Source organism: Onychomys torridus, chromosome 16, assembly GCF_903995425.1.
Source record: "Onychomys torridus chromosome 16, mOncTor1.1, whole genome shotgun sequence".
Classification (NCBI taxonomy): Eukaryota; Metazoa; Chordata; class Mammalia; order Rodentia; family Cricetidae; genus Onychomys; species Onychomys torridus.
Genome location: NC_050458.1, coordinates 309,619 through 322,753, shown reverse-complemented (window position 1 = coordinate 322,753; position 13,135 = coordinate 309,619). Strand labels below are relative to the sequence as shown.

Below are 13,135 nucleotides of genomic sequence, written 5' to 3'. Positions count from 1 at the left end.
ACATGAAGCCTTCACAGGATCTGGACCCTGGACCATAGTAAACCTTTGAACAATGTGGGAGTATGGTAAAATATGTCACCTCAGAGGTCAGGAAGCTTTAAATTTCTACCCAACAAGCCAGGTGAGGTGGTACATGCCTGTAATCACAGCACTCAGGAGACTGAAATAGGAAGACTTCTGTGAACTCATGGCCAGTTTGGCTATATAGAAAACTCTTGGGCTCCCCTCCCTCTTTTCAATCTATCCAACACATTGCAAGAAAAGTAATAGCAGGGTAGACAAAGTCACAGGTGACATTTTTAACGTGGACCAAAGGCATTTTTAGTGGACATCAGAGACAAGGAAGATATTTTACAACTCAGCATGCCTACAAACTAAACAATTCAAGTCCAGCTATATTCTTCTTCTTTTGTAGACAATAATAGTTCCTTTAAATTATTTGGGAAGAGAAAAGGGGCCATCTGGGTGGCAGGGGAGGCAAAAGAGAGTAATGGGGAATATGATCTAAGTATACTGTATACACACATATGACAGTGTCAGAATGAAACCCATTATTTTGTACATGGCAACAAATTGCTTTAAGTTCACTTAAGGGCAAAACTAAAAACCCATATTTATTTATTGCATCAAATTCCAAAGTCTGACTAAAAAAAATATTACAGCTTTACCTGTGACCATCTTACCATAAAGTTCAGAATAAAAGATGTAAAAATTACATCTTTAATTATGGATGAGCAGTAAGATTGTGGCCCATCAGTATTAGTCATTCCAATACTGACTGCAAAGAACCAAATCTTAAATGTAATCATGGAAACATGCATACACACATAAAGAGGTGTTCCATTGGGTGGTGGGATGCAGGAACCAGAGGCCTTTCTCCATCACAGAAATAGGAAATATAGAGGTATAATGGTCTACCTGTGGATTTCTGGATGTTAAGCCACATTCACCTGGTCAACACTGTGATATGCCCAGCAGTCCTATGACAGTCCCTGGGCACAGCCAATGGATGTTAAACAGTGTTTAGAGGACACACTCGGTCTGCTCCCAAAGGCCCCACTTCTTGCTTTCCATCCAGTAGTGAGCCTTCCCTTCTCTACCCAGCCTCCCAACTAGTCACTCTGGCAGGGCCTTGAAATGTAACCCAAACATTCTAGAAATCCAGTTCCAAAATGCAGGCCTTAACAAAGCAGGTATCATTTCTCAGGATGCTCTGAGGCAAGTGGCTTCTGAGTAGGGACTAAGAAGACTGGGACTGATGTAAGCTACTTTATTTTTTTGGGTGAGAACCTGATTTCCAGGGCAGTCCCAGTGAAGACTGGCATTTACCAGATGCTGGGTATCATCAAAATGCTCAACGGGCAGTGAAACATGTGAGCATGGTGGGAGAGCAGGTGGTCAAGGCTTCTTTATGAAAGGAACAAGAAGGGCCAAGGATAATGAAAAGGAAAGAGAGTCTGACACTCAGTGCAGTGTGAATTAGGAGAAAGACACAAAAAATTTCCTCCTGCTTTATACCCTCAACAGAGGTGTCTTTAAAGACAGCAATCTGCCAAGGGGGTCATGAGGTGACTTATAGTCACCATTCACTGAAGGATGATTCTGAACATGTGTTCTACTTCCATCAACCTGGAAATGTAGGCCAGGACCAGTGGTATGGTATGGAGGAGTAATGGTAACACAGCCATGGAAAGTGTTGGTTTGGTCATTACAGCAGCTAAGAGCATTTACTCAAGGGGGAAATAGAAAGTTTGAACTTAACGTGTTTTCCCAGCTGTTTCCTACAAAGCCAGAGAGGAAACATTAACTCATGTGTGCTTTGGTTCTTATGCACACCACAGCAATGTCAAATTCACCATCAACTCCACAGGCACTTAACTGTCTGGTTGTAGAAGATGGGCATGTGCCCCTTCAGAGGGTTTGGGCCACCCACTACATGAGTCCTACAGCACAAGACCCAGCTCTTCTGGAGAAGGACCTTGGAAACCCTCAATGGCATGATATAGAACCTATAAGAGGGATACAAATTTTGGGGCTCACCAAAATTGCACAGAAACAAAACAAACTCACCAATCTGCAAAGCAGAGTGATGTTTTAAAGTCATAACTATATTCATAAATGCTTATTTGATGGAATGTGAGGGAAGGCCAAAGCTTAGAGGCAGAGCTCTTGTCTAGCACAAAAGAGGCCCTGGGTTCAATTCCAGAACTATGAAAGAAGGGACAGGGAATGACAGGTAGTATATGCAGCATGCACTGCTTTGCCCCCCTTTAAACACATTCATGAGACATGGTGGGGAAGCTGAGAGCTATGGCCTGCCCTGGATTCCCAGTGTGAGCTGTTCTTCTCAGAACAGTTTGGCTGAAGAGGCGCGTCTGTAGGCGGCTCTAAATCAAGTGGTCACTCAGAGCACTAACTGTGGCTGTTTATGATTCATTTAAGCCTCTCATCTGAGAATTCTTTTTTAAAAGAAGGAAAACATAACTTTTATAGTTCAAAGATTTCCTTTAAGATTTCAAAGATGCAGAAATCATTGTACTCCAGGAAATAAGGGAAAAAGCTAGTAAGTTTGTATCTGTACAGGCCACTTGTTTGAAGAAGAAAATCAAACTTGGTAAGTATGACCATAGTGACAGACAATGGCTACACTTCAGCTTCCTGTGGATTACTCTGGAAGATTCAGACTAGGACATATATCTATAAGCCCTTTAAAAGTAATGTTTCTTTTTTCTCTTCAGCATATAGAACACATATACATATGCATTATCCTAAAGTCAATTGTAAAATACAAGCTTGCTTATAAACAGTTGAAAGACCAAAAAGATAATGAGGAAATGTCATTCTAACAGATATTTGAGGAGTCTCTCATGTGAACTGGTTTATTTAAAACAAGGATCCAGGGTGAGAGAATGTTCTAGGAGAGCATGGCACAGATGAAAGTTAATACTCACTAGCACCTCACATGAGACAGAAAGACAAAGTAGGCAACACACCACAGAAGGAAAACCAAGCCCATGGGAAAGGCACCTGGCAGGAGAGGAGCTGCAGTGCCCCAGCTCCTCTAGCAGGGTCGCTTCTGTGCACTCAGTCTGGACAAACAGCGTTTGGAATGGAACAAAACAGGTTCCAATCTGAGACTCCAGTGCAAGCAGCCAGCCTCCTTCAAACTTAGGCTGCTGGTCATATGTCACGTGGCTAGGGACTGAGTATGCTAAGCAGAGACACAAAAGCTGTCCCCACCCTTTATTTCTCTAGAAGGAACCCCAATTTCAGCAATGGATTCTGGAAGCTTTTAAGCATTCTAACTTGACAACAGGAAGTAAAAGATGGAAAAGCAAACTGAACTTAAACAATCAATTAAATGGAAAGGCAGATTCATAAAAATAAAACCCAGTGAGCAGTTCATTAACCAACTGGTTAAATCATCTGAATGAAGATATTTATACAGCGTCCACAAGACACATGAGCACAGAGCCATTTCATTGCTGGCAACTAGGAGCAAACAGCTATCCTATCCTGCCAGCACACTGTATAGCTACCAGCAACCACAGGCCATGGGCTGAAGTTAGGAGACACCTCCTGTTGGCAAAGAACAGCAAGTCATGGCCAGCCTAATGTGTGTTCAGGGCTATGGGAGCCAAGACTTATAATCTCAAATCATGATCCCCAAAGCTCCCTCTGTTCCTTCTGTATGTTCTGTACATTTTGATCTCCACATAGGAAGAGCCGAAGATGTTCTGTTGCCCTCTCAGGTCTAAGCACTCTCTGGAACATCTGACATTAACTAGGCTTCTTCATTTCTTTCCAACTCCATTGGTGACTTTGGACTTGGAATGCCGGTTCCTTCTTCTGGAAGAATGGCTTTCACTGTTGCTTGAATGCTTGGGTGGGCTGTCTTCAGAACCTGCCCAAAGGAAGTCAACACATCATCAGCAGGGGCCTTTGGGCTTTGCGCGGCTGGCTTCTGGGATCTGTGGTTCTCCCTTTCTAGCCTGCCCTCGCCTGCCATCTAGAAGCCAGCTCTTACCCAACACAGACACTTACTCTCCCTCTAGTGGCCTCATCGACAAATTAAGGCCACGTGAACCTGACAGAGTCTGGCTGTGCCTCATGTATACAAGGCAAACACACCATAAGACCTGGGCCCTGAGGAATTTTTACTCTGGCAGTATGTAAAATAGACTGGAAACAGCACAGTAATGAGGACCAGAAGGGTGAGCACAAATGAGAGCACAAACAAGGGATAACATCAGTATCTATCCTATGCTCACAGCAACAGTACAGATTCCCCCAAGCTGTACACAGTAAACTGTTAAACAGGCTTTGTAAGCTCTCAGTTGAAAAAGATTCTTGACTTCATAAAATTAAGGCTATTAGCAGAAAGGTCAACATCTTTACAAGCCTGTTGCTCATGCGTGAGAGCCTGAGGTGACATTGTAACATTGGGTTACTCTTTCCTATGATAGGGCCTGTGGCCAGTCTCTACAGCAGTGGCTAAGCATAAACTCCCTCTCTCCCCCAGAGTTCTGGTTCAGTTTCATGAGAAATATCCACCAAAGACAGCCCCACTCCCCAAAGACCTAGAGTCTTATCTTCATTCTAAGTTTCATTTGTCACAGTCCAAAATCTTCTGATTTTTTTAAACTGTTCTTCATAAGCGGTATCTCTTCCACTCATGAATCCTTTCTACTGGAAAACCAAGAATGCCCAGGGCTGATATGCAACTGGATGGAACCAGATGAGGTCAGTCTGATGAGCCCCTTTGCCCACACATGACAACAGTCTACAGGGTGGTAGGGAACTAAGCAGAGTTCCTAGCTATCAGCTCTCCAGGGTCACCTCTCAGTACAATTTCTAAAGAACTCACAAGTCTTCCTTACTACAGGCCACATCAAGCTCAGTCTCTCAGACTCACTGTTTGCTACCCTCAGCCATGCTTCTTGGTTTTGACAAGAACTAAAAATTACTGGCCAGTGGAGCCTCCTCACGGTCAATGTTTCAAAATTTAAGTTTTTCAAATAACCCAGTCACCCTAGATCATTACAAAATGCTTCCCAGAGAGTGGCCAGCTGAGGGTACCATTCACACAGCTCTGCTTCCAGAATAAAAACCATCACATTCAGCAACCTCTTCTGAAAGGCCTTCTCTCAGGGGCACACAGTATTTCACCCACTATAAAAGCCAAGAGGGGGAGTGCTCCCACCATGGGACTTGAGGCAGTATAGAATTTCTTGCCCGAGGAAAGCAGAACCCAGTTTGTAGCGTCATCTCACAAACTAAGCTTCTAGCTAAATTTTAGAGAACCATGTGTTTCTTAGTAGACAGGAGAGATGTGATAAGTAGGTTTGAGACTCTTCAATGTCTCTACTGAAGCTCAGAAGATGAACACTGACCCTAAGTCTCCACAGTGGGTCTGAGGTGTAGAGGACTCAATAAAGCTTTAAACAATGAGCAAGACAGTTGTTACCTTTTGAGCCTTTCCCATGATGCCAGGAGATCTCTGGACTATAAGTGCCATCTTCACACTCTGAATAGGTCTAGAGAAAGACACAGGTTTAATGGGTAAACTTTAGGTCAGTCCTGAGAAGAATGGCAGGGATGAAAGAAAGGGAGCAGGGGGGGGGGGGGGGACCCAGGCTGAATGTGAAAAGGTTCACCCTGTATTTCTTAGCTAGAAAGCCTGCAATCTTCTGCCAGAACACACAGAATCAACCTTCTAGAAAGCATTAGCTCTGAGGCTGGGATACAGCATGGGCAAGGCCCTAGGTTTGATCATGCTATCACATACATATACAGACATCCAAGCTCAAAGTTATTAATGAAGGATGACAGCATTATCTTTATTTAAACCAAGACAGGACTGGAGAGATAGCTCAGTCAGTAAAGTGCTTTCCGTGAAAGACTGAAACCTAAGTTCAATCTCCAGAACCCAAATCAAAAAGCCTGGCACAGTGGCTCATGCTTATAACCAGTGAGAGGGACTGCTATAAATAAATAAATAAATAGATAGATAAATAAATAAATAACAATGGACAAGTACACAGAGAGGAATGATATCTGAAGTTAGCCTCTGGCCTGCACATAAAAGTCTCCCCCACCCGCATCCTCCCTGACACCTTTCTATACACATAAACAAACCCACACATCAATACACACACACACACACACACACACACACACACACACACACACACACACACCAAACACAATAATCCCCAGAACTACTCTAGTGTTAAAACCCACTTAAACCATTCTCTACTTTAACTATAAGAAGTAGGCAATGCAGGTGGGGAGCCTGGAGTGGGACATATGAAAAGGTATGAAAAGGCAAAAGAGCCATAATATAAGACAACCTCGAGAATGGGTTCAGGGGTTTTCCATTTCTACATTTGTTTCAGCTAATTTTTTAAATTTTTAAAAAATAACTAAGATTTAAACCCCTTGCAAAAGGAGGATAGAGATACTGACCAGGCCAGCCACTAGCAAGCACAGCTGTGTAACAGGGGCACCTTCTGACATGTTAAGTTGCTATATGGCAGGACTGACATTATTCCCTAAGGCTGCTATGCTATTTCTTTCCCTCTGTGTGTTTGGGCTACCCATTGGGTCTTTAAAATGGAGGCCACCTCTTTCTCCTCTCTACCTTTTCCCGGTGGCCATAGTGCTCTGCATACCAAACCATGCCGTACAGACACAGGAATGTGGTGAAGGCCTGAAAGACAAAAAGATACAATGCCCCTTTATAAATGACAGTGCACACACACTTCACTTCCCAGAAACTGGGTTCCTGGGAGAATCCAGAAGATAGCTTTCTGCCATCTGTCTTCAGGGCAAGGCTTCAGAATGGCTGGATGTGGCTGAGATGGGACAATCAGAGATGAGCAGGAACAGGTTTGGTGGACTGGGGTTGGGCAGGTCATAGATACTCCATTTCTAAGAAGGGTTATGGTGAGACCAGACAAATGGCTCTGCCTGTTATCCACTGCTAAGAAGCCCACAAACTCAGCTTAAGAAAGAGAACTTCTGAACAGAAAAGTCTCATTCAGCCTCATGGTAACAATGCCAGGGAAGGCATCCCTGTGGACTGAGCAAGAGAACAATGCTGACCTTACTGCCCTGGCTTTTCAGAGTCAGTTGCCCTACCCTGACCTGCTGCTGTTGCTTTGGTAGACAGAAAAACAAAGAGACAGAAAATACTTTGTAACAACCTGCCTGAGATGAGTGGCTACCCAGAAGCCAGCATGTCTACCTCAGCCCTGACTGTTCCCGAAGCCAGAAATTTTTGAGAAAAAAAAATGTAATTGTACCAAAATAAAGATTTTAAAATGCTCATCATCATTCCCTAAAAAACAAGTTACACAGTATTTATGTTTTATATACATATGATTTAAATGCTATAGGAGGACATGCATATACTCTGCAAGCACAATGTCAACAAGAATATAGGATTTGATAGCTAGTGGATTTGTGTATCCCAGAGGTGGGGGCATCTCTCATGGATAGTGAGAATCCAAAATTTCAAAATGTGTCAAAAACTAAGTTTAGGAAAAGTCTTTAGCTGCCCAGAGTGAGTAGCAAAGGGCAGAGGGAACAAGAGGGTTGGCAGAAAAGGGTATGAGAGGGAAAGGAGGGGCCAGAAAGAGTGAGTGAAGTAAACAAAAGCAATCAAACAAAACAGCATATTCTCAAGAACACTTTATACTAAGCCATTCCCTAATACCCAGAGAGTTCACACTATTTCCTATAGACACTTAGGTACATCACATAGCTAGCTACCTATCATTTCATCCTAACCATGGGGACAGGTATGAGATCATGGTGGGACTTTCTCTTCCTGAGAGGATAATTTTACTTCTTTCTGATTTAGATCTAGAAGGCCACTTTAGAGAGTCTTAATCTTCCAACATTAAGAGGAAAAGTAGCGGTGAATGCCATCCAGGGACTTGGGTGACACGGGGAAAAAGTAGAGCAGACCGGGTCCCAGTTTTAAAGATACCGGTTTTATGTCGAGATTAAAGGCGTGCGCCACCACCGCCCTCGGTTTTACATCTTTATATCTTCCTATCACCATTCTTCTGTGGAGCTCCTCCCTCCACTGAGAAAAACAACGCCTCATAGAACAGCAGACAGACAAGAGCAGAACTGTGAGCCTATCCCTATATCCTGGGGTTCTGGCCCATTCCTTCATGTCCTCAACTTGCTAAGTGTCTCTGAAGTCAGCGTTCTCCTAAGAACCCAAAAGAAAGGAATCTCAGTGCTCCAGCTAGCTGCCCACTTCTTTACCAAGGAGACTGGGATAAAGGCATGGTGACAAAAGAACATGAAACCCAATCCATATGCAAACCAGCAGGTCTCTATATGGTGGAGTTTTAAAAAGAAGTTCACACTCCCTCACAACAAAAACTATGCAATGAATGAATATATCACAGTTACAAAATGTAAATGGCTTCTAACCTCCAGCATATTCTAATACTTGTCCAAATTTTCTAACATACATCAACATTAAATTTGCCATTTTTCATGGAAGGGAAAGAACAGCCACAAGTAGAAATGTACCTGTGTGAGCCTCCATTGTGTTGGGTGCTACAAGGGCACAACAGGATGTCCTAAGCTTCACAATGGGAGGGGGAGCTTAGGTACCTCTTCCCAAAGTACTGGCTGTGGAATGAGCCTGGGAGGAGGAAGGTAATGCTTCCACTGGCCTGCCATTGCCGATTATGACCACCAGAGGTCAGATTCTTTCCTTTCTCATCTCCAAGCCTGTGCAGTCTGGCTGCAGCTGGGGCTTTCTCAAACAGGAATCAGCAGACAGAGCTGGCTTTGCAGAAGGACCAGGAAAACACAGGTAGGTGGCAAAGGAAAGGTGTTCATCATCACGATCACCACACAAAGGGCCTAATGTGGTTGCCAAATGTACCACTTTACCTAGGTACAAGAGGCCCATTTTCTACTTGGTTCAGGAGTCAAAAGCTGTAATTTATGGATTTGCAATCATACCCACTTAAAATGTCAAGGTCTGGATTTAAAATAGTAATTGCATGGATTTTGTTTAAAGAGGGATGAGGGAGGAAGAACTGAAAACTCTGTGGGATGAAAACCAGGCAGTCTGTGCCCATGGATGTGGAAGTAGTGAGCATGCGGAATCCATCTTGGCTTTACAATATGGTAATAAACATTAAAATGTACGATGACTATTCAACAACCTTATTAGGCAGCACATGCGATGCTTGCTTCCACATCAATCTCAGATTCTGTGTGTGGCGCCTTGCCAAGCACAGGGAAGAATTCGGGCCTTTGTTTCTTGAGTACTATGGTAGACATGGTGTAACCTACTGCTCTCTTACAGAATAATGATCATCTCACTTCTGAGAAGGAGATCAGTCTTGCTCTTTAATAAAGGCCATGGTATGAAAAGTGTTGGGATCTTGTTTCCATTCTTTTTGGTTGTGAAACATACAAGGCAGGAGGAACTTTCTATGCTTTGGGTCTTGAATGTCTCCCAGAGGTCCATGGTAGCCTTGGTTCACAGTTTGTTGCAACTGGGAGGTGGAGGAACCTCTAAACAGCAGAGCCCAGTAGAAGGTCTTAGGTTGTAGGCAGCTTCTCTGAAAGGTACTGATGAGTCTCTCCTTCCCATTCTTTAAAACTCCATCATGTAGAGACCTGCTAGTTAGCATATGGATTGGGTTTCATGTTCTCTTGTTACCATGTCTGTATTACAATGTCATTGGTAAAAAAGGGGGTGCCAAAGAGAGTGCTGAGACTCCTTTCTTTTGGGATCTTAGGAGGACATTGACTTCAGAGGATACTCAGCAAATGTTGCTGATATAAAGGAACATGCCAGAGCCTTTTCTTTCACATCCAGCTATCACACAAGCACACTTTGTTCTTACTGGCCTATGGGGATAAATGATTGTAGATTGAAGCCCCCAAAACAATAAACCTTGAGCCAAAATAAACCTTTCTCTTTGAACTGACTTCAGGTACTTGTTACAAGAATGGAAGCTGACCAGCTCAGTGGCCTCTTTTCAAGCCAAATTATGGTGACATTTTATTTGTGCACCACAATAAACCTTATCTGGGGATCAGAGGAAAAAAGCCAGCTACTATATTAAACATAGACGTCAGGCAATGGTAGCACATGCCTTTAATCCTATCATTCAGGAGGCAGAGATTCATCGGGATCTCTGTGAGTTCAAGGCTACACTGGGAACAGAGCCAGGTGTGGTGGCACCCATCTTTACTTCCCTGCACTAGTTAACCATAGAGGTCTGGAGATCTGTACAGATGGACAGGAAGTGACAGAGCTGGACAAAAAAGGGAAGCTGGGTAGAGAGAGGAAGTAAGATGGCAGAACAGAAAGGCATATAGGCATGAGTATACAAGAAGTTGCTCTCTCTTTGGCTGAGAATTTCCAAGCAGTAAGAACATGGCTGGCTTCTTTCTGCTTCTCTGATCTCTCAGTTTTCATCCCAATATCTGGCTCTGGGTTTTTTATTAATAAGACCTTTTAAAATTCATCTTATAAAGAGTCCTCGCCATGTGTCATGCCTGATCATGTCAGTCAGGGACTCTGCCCTCCTCAGTGTCTCACTGTCATCCTATGGCTGTCACGAAAACCCTATTTGGACTTTTAAATCCAGCTACTCCATGGAATCCCATCTTTGGCCAGCATCTCAAGTCCCTGTGGAGTGCCTTCTAACTCTTCCTATAGTCTCATGGCTTCTCCTACACAGGGACAGCTTGGGTCAGGTCACCCCTGAGCAAGCCTTATCCAATGTTACTGAGCAGATGAAGAATTCAGTGAGGCAGATGATGAGATAGGATACCTTCATCTAAAAATTTAACCTCAACTCAGAACTGCTTATCTATTCCTGCTCTCATGTGCCCTGTTACTTCCACAATCTAGAAACCCCAGAGTTATCTTCAAGTCTATTCTGGGTAATGACAGGGCAAGTGTCCTATACAAACATCTCTAGAACAACTAACAAACCTAGTTAGCCCTTTCCTTGCCCTCCAATGACTCTGCTCACTTCTACATGTCACTTGTCAATTAGGACCAAACAACATACTCTAATTTAACATTCTTCCTAGAGACCCCATCCTGCACAGTGCTTCTCTGTGACAAAAATCAGACTACATTCCTTTCTCATAACTCCCAGAAGACCCAACTACAAGTATGCATAGCCCTTCCTATACAGGTAACTCCTATCCTCTCCAGTGCTCCCTCTTTGTTCTCGCAGTCCCATGTCTGTACAAGCCGATTCCTTGGCCTGGATAGCTGTAGTCTCTGCCTCTCCAACTCATTCTTTACATACTTGCTGAGATTCTTATATGCCAGGTTCTGTGCTCATGACAACGATGGCAAAAGGATGATTAAGCTTCTTTATACTCACAAAGTTCAATGTTGTAAAAGCAGGATATAAACAAAATAAATTCCGTTACATGGGTTAGGACTAGAACAGCCATGTATGACCTGCTCATGTGTGAACTGCTCATGATGTACTGTGGTAAGAAGTATCCTCTACTACATCTGGGGGGCACTCTGGCTTATCCCTGCTGTGGTCCCATGGCTCCCCTTAGCAGGTAAGGTAAGCAGCCTTCTCTACCCATGCAGCAGGTCATATTCCAGTCCAAACCTGAAGTGACCATGTCAGAGAACAAGCCAAGAAAATCAGAAGCAAAACATCATATACACATAATGCCCCCAACTCTTTCTTCTCTAATCTTACTAGGATAGAAAAATATAATTAATTCTGTACTTTAATTACGTTGGAGATACTCATTCCCTGTTACTGCTCAAGATCAAGGAGCTGGTGCAAGGTGCTGGTGTAGTTGGCATTTCAAACCTACAACCCTAAAAACAGACATTGCAAAAATAACAAACAAAATAAAACAAAAATACCTTATAGAAAATCAAAAACATGTTTAATTACAGGAGAGGATGAAGTTGGGAAGACAGTAAGAAAATCTACAGGACAGAAGAGCTGCTTTCTCCCTCACACTGCAAGGGAGGATGAGCTAGAGACATAAGGAATGCTAGAGAGCAGAGACTTGACAGGTATGACAACTACTTGCGATGGGTGGGCAGCAATTCTAAGAAATGATAAAAATGTGAAGTCTAAGGTCAGGGAAGCATGAATGAAACAGTGTCTCTGGACATGATAGACCACTGCTCTCATGAACTCACAGCAGGTGTGGTTTCTGCACAAGACCTGAATATAATCAAGCTAGTCAACATTCCAACATTTCAGTTTCAGAGGTGAGCGTAAAGGACAGAAATAAAAGGATGGAGCTCTGAGTTGATGCCCCACTAAGCTCTTCTCTTCAGAGTGAGTCCCTTTCTGGGGTAGAAGTGTAGCCTACAAAGCAGAACACCTGTGGTCTGATTGCTTCCAAAAACTACTCTGTGATGCCAAGTTGTATATAAGCCCACGTATGTTATACTATAAAAGCCACAGTGATGGGATGAAGGAGAGGGCATGGAAACTGTCCTTGTTGCTTCCTCAAAGTCCTTACTAGTTCACCTCATGTAGACACATTCCCAGAAGCAAAGTAATCACATAGGTGGTGTACCTGTTGAGGGCATCTATTTGGAAACGGCCAAGGTGACCCATTTCAGCTGCTGTATGGCTGTATTTTAGTCTTAAACTTTTAGACTAGTGCCCAATCTTAAGTTATTAAGAAAATGTCTATAAACTTCTAAGGAAACTTAGTGTACAAGAGAATCTTATTTTTGTATTTCAGTTTCCTTTAAGATAGCTAGGAAGTTCAGCTAACATTCTGGAGTGTGAGAGTAATGACTTACCACACAAAGAAGCCAAAATACAACGTAGAGTATCTGGGTCTTAGAGAAGAGATCTTGTCCAAATTTTATGCAAACAATAGCTTCCAGGAAACCAATGACCCTAAGCAGACAAGGAGCAAGAGGTTCAATGTTAGTTCACCTTATTAGAGCGTGTTCATTGCCAGAAACATGCAACAGATGAGTCCCAAAGCCGATGGTCAAGATTCCTGTTTCAGACACTGGAAGCAGGTCCTCTACAAAATGACATAGTTCTTCCCCACCACACTTTTCCTGGAAATATTTTTTTTTTTCCTTTTCTAGTCTCTAAAATATTGACTCACTTGTTTT

At 43.1% G+C, this 13,135-nt stretch overlaps 1 protein-coding gene across 2 annotated transcripts in view; it reads right to left on the bottom strand.

Moving 5' to 3' along the window:
• Positions 1 to 296: 296 nt before the first annotated feature.
• Ptdss1 (phosphatidylserine synthase 1) overlaps positions 297 to 13,135 on the bottom strand; it is a 69,389-nt gene continuing 56,550 nt past the window's right edge. For both annotated transcript variants that reach the window (XM_036207702.1, XM_036207703.1), the window contains 4 exons: positions 12,809 to 12,908; positions 6,644 to 6,712; positions 5,468 to 5,537; positions 297 to 3,904 (listed from right to left, as the gene is read on the bottom strand). In XM_036207702.1, coding sequence (XP_036063595.1) covers positions 3,795 to 3,904; positions 5,468 to 5,537; positions 6,644 to 6,712; positions 12,809 to 12,908 — 349 coding nt within the window. In that variant the 3' untranslated portion in view covers positions 297 to 3,794. The remainder of the gene's footprint in view (positions 3,905 to 5,467; positions 5,538 to 6,643; positions 6,713 to 12,808; positions 12,909 to 13,135) is intronic.